Genomic DNA, 14,131 nt, shown 5'->3' on the forward strand with positions numbered 1-14,131 from the left:
TCAGGGATGCCAGGGGTGCCCAGGGTGGGATTGTTGGGGTGCAAGGCCAGGGTTGGGCCGGGGGATCCTTGGGGGTCCCTTCAGCTCAGGATATTCTGGGATTCTGTGAATATGATTTTTATCTAAGTCACATGTCTAAAGTTCACCCATATCAAACGTTCCACAGTTAAACTCTGAACTGGGGCCTGCGGTAATTTCCAAGTGCACAAACAGGCTGCCTTTCCCTGCCCTCCTCTGTTTAGGGGGAAACTTCACTGTCCAGGGCTTTCCACACCATCCACTCCTGTGATTCACTGCTGGAGCAGGATTCCCCTGGGGAAATACTACTTTGAAAACACCTGATGTGTTGCTACCCTGCTTTTACTGTGTCTCATGGAACAATAGCTTCTTCTCTTGTGTCAATCCTGCTGCCTGATAAGTCACTGCACTGAAGGTGTATTTACAGTTGTACCCAGCTCTCCAGCCCTGCAGGCTGGACAGGCACCTGGGGCCAGGACACAAAGCACTTCAGACCTTTGCTAAACAGCAACTGAAAGAGTCAGGATAAAAGGAGAGAATATGATGAAGCACAGGGAGTGATTTCTGCCATTGCTGCTGAGAGTATGAAGCTGTGATTTGCTAAGTCAGATCATGGAGTGAGCACTAACAGGGACCTGTGACCTTACAGCTCAGCACTGCTTTTTAACTTACTCATCATTCTGACATTTTGCACTGCCACTGTAACCCTAAATCCAAAAATCAGTCAGAAGTGTGATCTGTACCTTTGTGCTTTCAGAAGCACATTCAGTAAAACCGGAATTAAAATGAAATTTCTGTATCACGTTTTATGCTAAACTACATTCTGTTCAACCAGCACCCCCAAGACAGCACTGAGCAAATTGTTAATAATTGAATGAAATAATTTGAGAGTGGTAGCAACTGCTGTCTACTTCTTCAATTATCTCAATTCATCAATCTCTTCCTGCTGAAGGAGGTGGAATCTCATACAGAGACACAAAAAAATCACACAGAAGTCACATTTTTTGTAGTAGGGGAGGAACATGGAAACTGCAGCAATGGTGGTGATAATCTGTGTAACACAGATTCCTAGAGCCCAGCGTGTCAGTGATGCCTTATGAAAACAGCACGCCCAGAACTAAGGAGTCAGGCACCAAAAAACCTCAGTAATAGCAACAAAACCCCCACAAAACACTCCAGCTGACCTTTAAACATCTCCAGCAGACCAATATTTCTACAACACTATCAAAATAATCCTTCAGTTCAGCTGCTTATTTGGAATCCACTTCTGGCATTGCAAGGAGGATGTTTAGCCTTCAGTGTTTGTGGACTTGCTGAAAATACTTCTTTGTTTGGCAATTTTATTAATTTTCCTTCCATGCAAGAACCAGCTGGCAGAGAGAATGCACCAGCTGGGGTCAGATGCTCAAGACAACAGAGTTCTTTTTCCTTCACAAGAGATCCTTAATTGTGCTAGAATCAAAGGGTATTTATTTCTATTGGCCAGTCTTTACCCAGCATGAAATGAAATATTAATCCAGCAAATGAAGAAACCCCCAAATATCCAGCAGGACATGGCCACAGCTTCAGATCCAAGGATGACCAGTGAGCTATGAGGAAAGAAAGTTTGGAAAGATAAAAATGCACAGGAGCAATGACAAATCACTGAGCCTAAATCACCTTTATTGGCTGTGTGTGGTGACTTGTCCAAACTCAGTGTGGCAGGAGAGCTCAGGAACTGGGAAAGGCTGGATCAGAATACTGAAACTCCAGGATTCTTAATATTCTTCTAAGAAGAGCTTTGACCCAGCTCCCACTAAAGACAGGCTGATTGGCTTTTATAGAAAAAGATAATTGAAAGCAGCCTCTTCTATTATTTTTACAAAAAAAAAAAAAATTAAAAAGCACTTATGGTGAGTTAGTACTTCAAATAAGCTTAGCCTGTTCAATGGCCTGGTGCCTTCTTAGCAACATTTTGGGAGATGTAGATTCTTTGTTATCTTTGTACATTTTGAGAAATAATTCTTTTGGTGCCTCTTCTGTTCATGACTCACTCATAATAACACAAGTGACTCATGCTGTCAAATTACAAGCTATTACTTTGGAAAATTATTTTTTCCCCTTCCTTTTGGATAAAATATGACAATTTTCAATATTTTGTTACTAAGGGCAGCTTCCTACTACTTAAGAGAGTCTCAGAACTTTATTTTCTAAGTAAAGCATATGCCACAAAAGACAAAAGCACCTCCCACCTCTTGTCTCTCTCACAGATGAATTCATGTGAAATAGAACAATTATTTCAAACTAGTTCCAGAACTTCCGAGCTTGTTGATCAGTAAACTGAATTTCAATCACCAGATTTTATCTAGACAATACTGCTTTCGTCTGATTTAAAGATGGTCCCTTTAAGCCATTAGCACATGCTGGCCTAAAATTATTTACCAGGGCTGCCCTTGGCACAGGCAGCCTCAGGTTCTCTCTCCATTGCAGGGATTCTGGTCTGACTCTCCAGAGAAGTTTTGTGGTGCCTTCCCACCCCAAGTGTGAAAGGATGTCCTAGGTGGTAACTGGCTTGCTTGGAAATGAAACTAAAAAATGAACAAAATGTCACAAAAGAGACCTTGGCATATCCATAAGCACAACAGCTTGAAATAAATTTATTTATGCTAAATGCAGAAGTGAGGCCTGGGATAAAGCTTTGAACTGAGCAGAATGAGAACAGCACTTTCAAACACAACGTGGCAAGGAAGGAGTGAGAAGGGAAGGATGAATGACTGGGTGAATTGCAAACATGTACACAAAGTCTGCTCCATGGAAAACACAACTGCAGCTCCCAATCTGTCTGGGGATTGCGGCAAAGCACTGAGAGGGAGCAGCACACAGAGCACAGCACCACAGGCTGTGCTCAGGGCTGGAGATGGAGGAAATGGCAGGAAATAATTTATTAATATTTATTAATGTCCTCTGGAGCAGGGCACCTGCAGAGGGGAACACAGCACCTGGGATGAAAACTGCTCTGGACATGGAGAGGACCAGAGGTGAGAGGGAAGATGTGGAAAGCAGCTCCAGCTGCTACAGCTACAGCTCAGTGCCATGGTGAGAAATGTGAATCAAGGAGAAAAATTAAGTTTCCCATTCTAGTTTTAATTTTGCAAGCTTCAGGAGAAGGTCCTGGGAAACTGTGTGCCAAATTTACAAGAGAAGTTGTCTCATTGAAGTTAACAGAGGAAAAGCGAACCCAGCTTTATTCAAACTGAAAATAAAGCAGAGGTTTTTGAGTTTTTCCAGTAAAACAAATAAAAATTAGAATACTGAATATCGCCCAAAGACCTGATGTCAGACAGTCATCACTTCCTCAATGCCTTTTGTCCCAGCTTAGGAATTGATGCATTTCCTACGAGCACAGGGTGCTGTGGAGAACACAGGCTGGAGTTCAAGGCCAGCTATAACCTTAAACTTGAAATTGATACAAGGAAGAAACAGCTGAAAAAGGAATGGTTTTAATCAAATCACCAATACTACACAGAGCTAACACAGAATCATAAAGCTCAATACACAATACCTCTAGTTGCCTTACCTGAATTTATTTCACTTTCAGAGACTCCTGCCTTCTCATGTACTTTTACTTAAATGAGAATTCTTTAGAACTTTTCCTCTCTCATCAAAGGTTAGCTCCAGCTATTTCTAAATTTTGTCTTGTTAGTCTTAACTGGAACTATTCCAATCCTCCACAAGCCTAAAAGTCTTCAAACTACCAATAATTACCAAAAATTACCAAATTACCAATTAAATCACCAATACAACACAGAGTTAACACAGAATCATAAAGCTCAATACACAAACAATACCTCTAGTTGCCTTACCAGAGAAAAAACATTTTAAAAAAGAGGAATTAACTGGAGAGCACCCACCTTGCCTGTTAACCAAACACCATCTGTCTCCAGGGCTGCTCCAAGGAGAGTTCCTTGGGGAGGATTGCTGCAATCCCTGGGACACAATGAGACACAGCTGGGTCTCTATCTGGGGAAACTGGGATGGGGAAACTCCCCAAGCTGCCTGGGGAGCCCTGGGCTGAGAAATGGTCAGAGATGTTCATGAATGACTGAATCAACAACCAAACAGAAAAGTAAGAATGCCTTGCAGGGGTTAGCCAAGAGCAGACTTTAATCCTTCATCTAAACTACAAAAGGCAGCTAACATGGTGCCAGGAAAACCTTCACACCCTTCATTATGGTGTGAAGCAGCACACCATAATCCTGGCTGCCCATCAGGAGGAGCCCTTTGCTGAAAAGGTGTGTGCAATGCTTTATTCATCATCTGCCTTGCCTTTTGAAGGGGGTAGATGGAGAAATAAAGATTAGGCTGTGTTTGGGATGTTGTGCTAGGAAGCAGATTGGCTTGAAGAGCAATATTGACTTAGTCTTGCTCACCTTAATCTAACTGAGCAATTCCTTGGGACACACCTGCTGATCAGCTGCTGGCAGGCAGGGATTTTCTGGGTGCAGGAGTTAGCCTGGCACAGCTCAGACATTTCAACTCACACAAGGCCTGGACCTTGGGACAGACACATTCCCAGCAGCCCTTCTCCCTCTCAGGGGAGAAAACTGTCAGGAACAAGCAGTAAGTGAACAGGGAGGAAAACCAGCATTAAATGCTGATTAAATTTTAAAAAAATAATAAATCTTTACATTGGCAGCAACCTGTTCAGAAAAATGTATATCCCCACATGCCCCTGGCCCCAGGAGTGGCCCCACAGGTCAGGTGAGCTCCTCAAGGCCAAAGCCTGGCTGTTGCTTGCAGGAGGTTGGCTCCTGAGTCATTCCAGCTCCCTACTTCATTTTTATTTTTTTTCCTTGCCAGGAGACTGCAACTACTTGCCTAAAGAAAGGAAATAAACAGAGAGCATTTGCTGAAGTACTCCCACCACTTGGAGCAGTTTGTTTTTCAGAACATTCAGTGCCAGATTGCTGAATGGGAAAGAGAAACAACAGGAGAGCAAAATCTCTAATCATTTCTAAAGAGCTTATCAGAGTAGCACTGAGACATTCACAGCCCATTGGCTTCTTGCTGAATGCAAGTGGAAAAAAGATCACATTTTCCTTTAAAACCCAAATGAGCAAAATGGGAAGTTTGAAGAACCTGGAAAATTGAGAGCTGCTTCTACAGTCATCACTGATTTCAGCAGGAATTGAAGATGCTTAGTGAAAACTGGGAGAAATCCCTGACAAAAAATACTAGTTGAAAAACTGTCAAAATATTTAAAAACATTACATTGTCAACAGAAGAGAAAATTAGGACTGGAGAATTGTGATTGCAAACACTGAGGGCTGTAAGAAGTGAAGTTCAAACAACAGCCCAGTGCTAAATTCTAAACAGCCAAACCACAGAAAATTCCATCAACAGCAAAATAAAGGAATCTTTAAAAGCTTTATTAAATAATACAGATTTAAATAATATAGTCAGTGCTAAACTCTGAACAGTCTAGCATACTGTTCATACTGTACCACACCACAAGAAAATTCAAAAAAAGGAGTCTTAAAAAGCTTTAATACAGATTCAAATGATTATCTACATCCAAACTGACCTTTTTAAGTAGTACTAGCACTTAAGGCACAATTTCTCCAAAGCTAGCCAGTAAGTTGAACAAGACTCAGTACAATTCCATGTAACAATCCTTTTGTTTTTAACACTGTGAGAAACCAAAACTCTATGCCATGCACTGGGTTTGCATCCATTCATCCATTTGCCTGCATAGTTCTGCACACAAAGTATTTTGCATGAAGTAGTTTGTTATTTCACTTTCCCTGTGGTCCTTGGGAAAGTTCAGACAGCCAGAATATTATTCACAGTTAAAACTGGGATGCTTGTTGTATGTAAACAAAACCCTTATCTGATAGCTGCAAAACCCTGCTTACAAATAAAAGAGACTGGGATGTGATTCTACCCTCAAAATAAAGGATTCCTAGCAGAAGAAAGGTGCACTTGGAAGGCACATGCTTTCACACTCCCAGTTCAGCAAAGTGCTTACAGTACCAAGGAATACTGCAGTTGTACCCAAAGGAACTCACACTAAGTTCTGGGTTTATTTTCTTTTTTTCCTTTTCTAATCGTTGCTGTAAAAAAACTTGTAAATTATTCACAGTTGTTCCAGCATTCCTCATGCTAAACCAGCATGCTGTGCTGGTGAATCCCAGTGTAAGGCTAAACATAAGAACATTATCAGTGCAATACATTCCTGAGTTTTTGGAACTCAAAATAAAAACCAGTTCTTTGAAATATACAATCCTTCCAATTTTTGGCTCATATTTCATTTGTTTTTCTAATTTCCCTTTTCTTAAAAAAGTCCATTGGAAAGAAATCTAATTTTTTATAAAAAGTAAATAAAAAATTGTTATCAGTCTAACTTAGATTTCACTTCTAGTTGCTTGAAGGGTGCAAGAAAGCCAGACTAGCATAAACACTGCTTTTTGTGCAGGCAGCAAAAACAACAGATAAGCTTTTGAGAATTGAAGCACTGCCATAAAAACATAAACTCAAAGAGCCCTAAATAGTAAAAAAAAAATAAATAAATTAAGGAGCTAGTTCTATTCCAGAGCAAACCTGAATTACACCCTGACTGCTGAAGCTCGCTAAGGCACTGGGTTGAACATTTCTTCTCTCTGCCGTGAGGAGGAGCTGGGCTGCCTCGCCTCTGGGTGCTGGCCCTAGCGAGAGGCGTAACCCGCGCTCCAGAGCGGCGCCGCGGGGCTGCTCTGCTTGCTGGAGGCCTGCGAGCTGAAGGAATGTGCAGGTGACACGAGGGAACCTGGAACACGGCAAGGAGAGCACAACCATCAGGCTCGGGAATGGCGGGAGAAGGAACAAACTGTAGCCATGATATTTTCTGAAAAATCCCTTCCTTAGGATTTTTTCTCCTGAGAAGATGAGGGGCCTCCTCAGGAACAAAATGTAAACATTGATTATCTGCTGCTGTGGAATGCAACAGGTGCATCTGTGATTGGTCTCATGTTGGTTGTTTCTAATTAATGGCCAATCACAGTCAGCAGGCTCAGATAGAGAGCCGAGCCACAAACCTTTGTTATCATTCTTTCTTTTTCTATTCTTAGCCAGCCTTCTGATGAAATCCTTTCTTCTATTCTTTTAGTATAGTTTTAATGTAATATATATCACAAAATAATAAATCAGCCTTCTGAAACATGGAGTCAGATCCTGGTCTCTTCCCTCATCCTGAGACCCCTGTGAACACCGTCACAATAAACAACTGCTCTTGGTCATCTGCTGAACACTGGCAATGAAGCTGATGATCCACCCCAAGTGAAATCAGCCCTGTAGCTCAGTGCCTCTTTGAAAAGGTATCCTGCAGGTATCAAAAGTTTGTGGCTCTTCCTGTTCAGGATTCAAGTCTGAGGGGAGCACAAACATTTCCCCTCAGCAAGTGATACTCACTTAAATTTGCCTTATTTTATCTGAATCACCAGGCACTTGTGTTTACAACCAGGCCTGCAGATCACTGTGACTTTAACACATCTGTAAGTATATGAATTATTTTTCATTGCCACTCCTGATTACAGACCTTCCTACAGTCAATTCCAGCGCAATTGCCAGACTAATCAATGAATTCACTTCTAACTGGGTGACAGCTGCTTACTGTTAGGGGTGTGCTGAAGAATTGTCCTTGGGTGGAACACTGGCTGATTGTGCTGCTCATTCGAGAAAAATGCATGGTAGGCTGCAAGACAGTTGAAAAACAAACCAAAATAATTTCACATGGCAATTATTCCTTTTTATCTTACAGCTAACATGCTGTAAGAAGGTATAGAAAAAAGATTATTGTGCAATCTTTCCTTCTCTTACCTATGATCATAACAGCTGTCCCTGCTAGGAGTGCAAAAAGTGTGAAGATCATCACCTGGTAAGACTCAACAAACTGCTGGAAGAGAGTGGCTTCATCTGCAGAATTGATCAAGAGGAGGCAATATTGAGGTAAAAGGAGCATCTTCTCCAATCTGCTTTAAGAGTTAACCTCATAAACATCAGAGAAGCTAAAGGTTTCTTTGGCATGCAGAGTGCAGAGCCAAACTTACATCTGATGGGTGCAGTGGTTCTGTCAGTCAGGTAGATCACTGTCACTGGGATGGTGATGGACTGGTCTGTCATGGGACTGAAGACAGTCAGAGTGGTGGTCAGGGAGCCCTGGCTGGGAACTCTGGGATCAGCCAGGCTCACAGTGTACACCACGTAACTGGGCAGCCCATAGGACTTCTCCTTCTCCAGCACCTTCACTGCTGGGGACTCGCATTTCACCTGCACAGGGAACATCCAACCTGGAACAGACTGCTGGGACAGCACAGCCCAGCTCCCCTTCCAGGGCAGCTGCCAGCAATGGGGGATTCCACAGAAACACTGAGCAATTCACCCTTCCAGAGGAGCCAGGTGCACCCTCACAGTGACACCTGCAGCATTTCCCCCTGCCTATCCCCAGGGGTGCTCCTTCCACAGGTCTGGGCCAGCCCCACACAGCCAAACCCCACAGATCCTCAGTGGGCTGTGTGAGCTATGGGCACTCAGTCACACACATGCTTGGGGCCAGACTCCCCCTGCCACAGGGATCAAGCGGGCTTTTGCTTCCTGACCCATGAGCTGGCTCTCACGTGCCAGGCTGCAGGCCCAGCCTGCACCTGTACTACCCCAAAAACCAGGGCCAGGCTGGATGGGCCCCTGAGCAACCCAGTGAGTGAGTGGCATCCCATAGCAATGCATTGGAATAGGATGAACTTAAGGGTCCTTGCCAACCCAAACCACTCTGGGATCCTGCAAAAGTGAAAACTGAGGGAGAATCATCATTCCAAGATGAGCATTTCCAAATCATCTCAGGAACAAATCTTGACACGGCAAAGATGGCAGGAGTGCCTTGCCTGTGGCAGCTCAGAATGCCTTCAGCTGGGAACACACTCACCTCCAGGCTGTCCAGGATCTCACTGGCACCAAAGACTTTCAGCACGGAGCTCGTGTCCTGGTTGCTGAGCAGCATCTCGGCCTGGTCAGCGTAGAACCAGCGGTTGAAGGGCAGCTCGGTGCCCAGCTGCTGCCCCGGCCCCGCGCGGCCCCGCAGCGCCGCCGTCACCCGCACAGCGGCCCTGCCCCTGCTCAGGTGCTTCAGCTGCTTGTCACTGAGGCTGTGCATCCTGATGGAGCACGTATAGTGTCCTGCACGAACAAGACAGCTGGGCTGCTAGCTGCTCACCTTTGAGGGCTTTTCTCCATGCACAGCGAGACTGCTGGGACATCTTTGGAGGAAAGCCAGGAAAGGTGGCAAAGCTCAACCAGCAGTGATGAGGAGAGCACAGATGGATTGGGACAGTGGGGCTGTGGAGTCAAACATCACAATCCTAGCACTACAACTACAGAATTGTTCCTTGTCCCAAACTGAACATCATGAAAACAACCACTATGCTGGTAACTTCCAGTCACATTTTATTCTAATATCTCACTGAGACTCTGTCACAGACATCTTTTATGAAAATTCCTTTCCTTAGGAATTTTCCTCCTGAGAAGCTGGAGGCCTCAGGAACAAAATGTAAACAATGGTTATCTGCTGCTGTGGAATGCAACAGGTGCATCTGTGATTGGTCTCATGTGGTTGTTTCTAATTAATGGCCAGTCACAGTCAGCTGGCTCAGACTCTCTGTCCAAGACAGAAGCTTTTGTTATCATTCCTTCTTTTACTATTCTTAGCTAGCCTTCTGATGAAATCCTTTCTTCTATTCTTTTAGTATAGTTTTAATATAATATATATCATAAAAGAATAAATCAAGCCTTTTGAAACATGGAGTCAGATCCACATCTCTTCCCTCATCCTTGGACCCCTGTGAACACGGTCACACGACTCAGTTCCACTTTGAACATAACACACTAACACTGAAAAGTTTTGCTTAAAACAAGATTGAAAAACCTATTTCATATTCTTTTCAACTAGTGTTAATATTTTAGCCACCTACCATCACCAAGTCTGTGAAGATGTAGTTTATTCATAAAAGCTCCTTCAAAATGTATATATCCACCATGTTTCTAGTCTCATAAGGGACCAATTAATCTGTTATTAGCAGTAAAGGTAGTAAAAACTTCCCAGAGAATGGAAGATAAAAAGCATCAGTAACAAGGAGAACTTGCCAGGTGCATGTTTTCCCTTATTTTCTTCCCCTAGCTAAGTAACAGAGGCATATGCAGGGCAGAAAAAGGGTTTACACAACGGGTGCTGGGATGAATCTAACCAATAATTAATGTTCTTTACTTAAAGTCCATGGTGGTTTGGTGCTCTTCTAAATCAAGTTACACTTTCAAAACATTAACACATTTTGTAGACTTGACAATTTTATTTCCACCTCCACAGTGTCTGGCAATTTTCCCCCTTTTTAAGACCCAGTTCATGATGTTTTGGGAGTACATTCCACTTTTGGAATACTTGTCACCTGAGTGCTCCTTTGCTTCTTTTACTTCCTACAAAAACTCTGCAAAACATCAAGTGGGCTGCCAGTCACTTCTGGCTTTCTCTGCAAGCCAACACAAGATTTTGCCACAGGCAGAAAACCCACTGAAAACAAGAAGTGTCCATGTGAGCAACTCACTCAGGCCTGAGCTCCTACACAGCGAAGCCCAGAGGCTTCAGAAGGAAAGAGAGCAGGTTTGTATTGGATGTTAAGAAGAAATTCCTCCCTGTGAGGGTGGGCAGGCCCTGGCACAGGGTGCCCAGAGTAGCTGGGGCTGCCCCTGGATCGCTGGCAGTGCCAGGGCTGGGAGCTTGGAGCAGCCTGGGACACTGGAAAGTGTCCCTGCCATGGCAGGGGTGGCACTGGATGGGCTTTGAGGTCCCTCCAACCCAAGCCATGATGCTGGGATTCTGTGGAATCTGCTGGACCAAAGAGCTTGTGTCGGTCTGCAGCGTGGGCATCTTGTCACATCTTACCTGAAACTGCATCAAAACCAGGTTCTGCCACAAAAATATCCTGAGCTGGGAAGTCAAAGGCATCACTGTTGAAATCGAGATGGCAACTGATAATGGACTGGGGCTGTAACTCAGCAATGGCTTCAGTCTGAGCAGGTGAACACTCCCCTAGGAGGAAGGAAACAATCCATCTCTGATTAATTACAAAATAAAATTGTAACTAATTAAGTTGATTTAATTAAAAGCAAAATCATGACTTGCAGCATTGGGTTATTCTACCACCTTCTGAAATAGTTTCACAAGGTTAAGAGAATCTTAAAATCATTGGAAATCACAGACAGCTGCCCTTGCTCAGGGTTTAATCCCAAAGAGACAGCAATGAAAATTTTATATGTTGTGGGGTTTTCTTGACAGGAATAATTTATTTACAGGAAAGAATAAGCTGCAGAAAATTTTCTGTTCAGATGTCTCTTGAATAATTTATATGATCCTAGAAGCCTTGAGTTAGATTTTAGTATCTGGTGAGATGATTTTTTGGTAGGCTAAGAATTCACACATGGCAAAATAAAATACTATTGGAAGAAGTGCTAATTGTTAAGCTAGAAGCCAAAAGGATCCATAATCACACAAAATACAGCACATTAAATAGAGGACACAATATGATGCTTAATCTTTGTATTGATTCTAACTGGTGGTAAGTTCTGTGAAGATTTAAGGAGGGTAACTAAGTAAGAAAATCTAACAACTCCAAGAAGGCAATTGCAATTAAACATATAAGCAATTAGCTGACTGCCCATTAACTGTTGTTGTTATGATCAAAAATGGTGCCTCTATTGAAATCTACTGGTTTTTTTAGTTGTGAAATATTAATGGCGCTGCAGAACACCTTCCAAATTCTGTCCCATGGCTCCTAGAGCTCCTGGGACTCCAGAAAGGCATTTGAGATTCCTGGGGATCTTGTTACCCTTAAACCACAAACAAAAACCCCATAACACAAACCAAAGCATCATGAATCCACAAACACACAATAAACCATCAACATAAGTATTTTTTAATCATACCTTTCAAATTTTTGTTTGTTTCCCCAATTAAAACTATGACTTTTGAGGCTGCTGCTCCCTGCAAGCTTGCCTGCATGCCACTGACATGCATTGCTGTGGTCCTCTGAGGTGCATTAATCAAGATCTGAAAAAAGGATGAAGCACATGGTTACCAAAAAGTGCTTCAACAAATAAAAATTAAGGCAAAACCAGACTGGATTGGTTGTGAAAGACTCCACCAGGTGATGTTTTTCTTTGAAATCCCACATTTCTCTAATATTAGAAACTGCCTTTCCAAGCAATTTAAGCTAGCAAAAACATTTTGTCTCCCTGCCCAACCCCCAGAAGTTAATATGCATAAAGCTCTATGGCTAAATTTAATTTAAAAAGAATGTCTAGTGCTTATGCTGGCTGATGGAGTGGATTGTGTCAACAGTACGATTGCATGACAGACAAACAAAATAATTTAATGGAGTATTTCTGATCAGTGATGCATGGCACATCACTTGAGCAAGTTCTTGCTGGCAACTCATCCTGCAGTGAAGCTCCATTCTTAACAGCAGCCCTACTCAAAAACTGGTTAGCACCTGGAAACAGCTTAGCCAACAAGGGAATCAAAATGTTCAATGTGAGAACAGTAGAGGTGAAAAATCAAAATGGCTATGCTACATTTTCCTCCTTAGCACAGATGTTTTAAAAAAACATGATGTTTTTGGCCACATACCAAATACTTCCCAACCATCTCTGCATTTCTAAAAGAACATTTCTAAATATTTATAACAAAATAAAATTCCACAGAATACAGTTTGGTGAGGTCCAGCCCAAATAAACCAATCTCAGCAGGAACAGAGCAGTGCCTCACCTCTCTGTAGGTTTTCAGTAACCCAGGGACCTCATAGTAGACAGTGACCACCCCAGAGTCCCTCGCCAGAGCCACGCCAGTCTTGGGGTCCACAAGAAGAAGAGCACTTGAGGAGGAGCTCCACACACCTGGCAGGCCTGGAAAACATCACAGGGGCACTGCTCACACCCTGCTGCCAACTGCAGCATTTCCTGGGCACTGGTGTCTGAGAGTGCCACTGCAGGCAGGGCACACCCTCCCAGTGCCCAGGAACCACTCTGGGGTCTGAGAGTGCCACTGCAGGCAGGGCACACTCTCCCAGTGCCCAGGAACCACTCTGGGGTCTGAGAGTGCCACTTCCCAGCAGTTATTCTGACACAAGCCCAGTAATACCAACAATCAAACAGTGAGTGAAGGCAGGCCTGACTCTGCAGGAGTCCCACAGAACCAAGGCTTTCCAGCCAATGGAATAGAAATGTCTGAAGTGTGATGATGCTCAGGAATTCAAAACAAGAGACGTACTGCACGGTGCAATTAAAATTAGAGGAGTTGATCAAACCTATTTTTATCATTAACAGGAACAGTGACATTTGATTCTGAACAAACATGGTAAATGATGCATTTAGTTTTGCTGAGCCTGGTGTCCCATGGAATGGCTGCTAACCCACAGAGCTGAGGCCACTCACCTTCCTGGGCTGTCAGCAAGGTCCTGAGGCACAGGACATCCCCCACCACCACGTCTGGGAGCTCTGGGAAGATGGCATGCTGCACAGGCAGTGGGATGTAGTCTGCAGTGCCACTGTGCTCTGCATCCCACACCCTGAGCAGGGTCAGCCCCACGTTCACAGTCCTGACCACAAAGGTGTTGTTGGCAGCTCCCTTGGCGATCTGCACAAAGTCGTCTCTGCACACAAACACAAGTGCTGCTGCATCAAGGGGCCTGGAAATGGCACTGTCTCTACAACAGGAGAGCTAGCAAACACTTCAGCTGGCTGTTTTCAGGAACAATCATCAGATGAAGTCCAGCAAAGTAAGGAAATTATAAAAATTATTTAGGTGCCACTGAGGCAAATTACAGTTCTCAGTTCACCATGATGCTGAGGAAATAGCGAGATCGTAATTAAACATGAAAACTACTTCTTAATTGTGAGAATTGTAGAGCTTTAGAATGACATCATCTGTCTCTTTTCCCTTTTCTCAAAGGAGTTAAGAAGCCAAGAAATTTGAACAATATGCAACTTCCCAGACATAATGCCACTGGATGGCCAGTTCTGGTATTCACCCAAATTCAGCAAGGTGCTCTGCATAAAA

The 14,131-nt window shown here is 43.4% G+C and overlaps 1 protein-coding gene across 1 annotated transcript in view; it reads right to left on the bottom strand.

Moving 5' to 3' along the window:
• Positions 1-5,504: 5,504 nt before the first annotated feature.
• NUP210 (nucleoporin 210) overlaps positions 5,505-14,131 on the bottom strand; it is a 49,261-nt gene continuing 40,634 nt past the window's right edge. Inside the window, exons 32-40 of the mRNA XM_054280899.1 lie at positions 13,507-13,724; positions 12,842-12,978; positions 12,001-12,124; positions 10,961-11,107; positions 8,954-9,204; positions 8,082-8,301; positions 7,852-7,947; positions 7,646-7,726; positions 5,505-6,802 (exon numbers count right to left, since the gene is read on the bottom strand). Coding sequence (XP_054136874.1) covers positions 6,702-6,802; positions 7,646-7,726; positions 7,852-7,947; positions 8,082-8,301; positions 8,954-9,204; positions 10,961-11,107; positions 12,001-12,124; positions 12,842-12,978; positions 13,507-13,724 — 1,375 coding nt within the window. The 3' untranslated portion in view covers positions 5,505-6,701. The remainder of the gene's footprint in view (positions 6,803-7,645; positions 7,727-7,851; positions 7,948-8,081; positions 8,302-8,953; positions 9,205-10,960; positions 11,108-12,000; positions 12,125-12,841; positions 12,979-13,506; positions 13,725-14,131) is intronic.

Source organism: Melozone crissalis, unplaced genomic scaffold (genome assembly GCF_028551555.1).
Source record: "Melozone crissalis strain CALT ecotype California unplaced genomic scaffold, PUWL_Pcris_2 ptg000029l_1, whole genome shotgun sequence".
Lineage (NCBI taxonomy): Eukaryota > Metazoa > Chordata > Aves > Passeriformes > Passerellidae > Melozone > Melozone crissalis.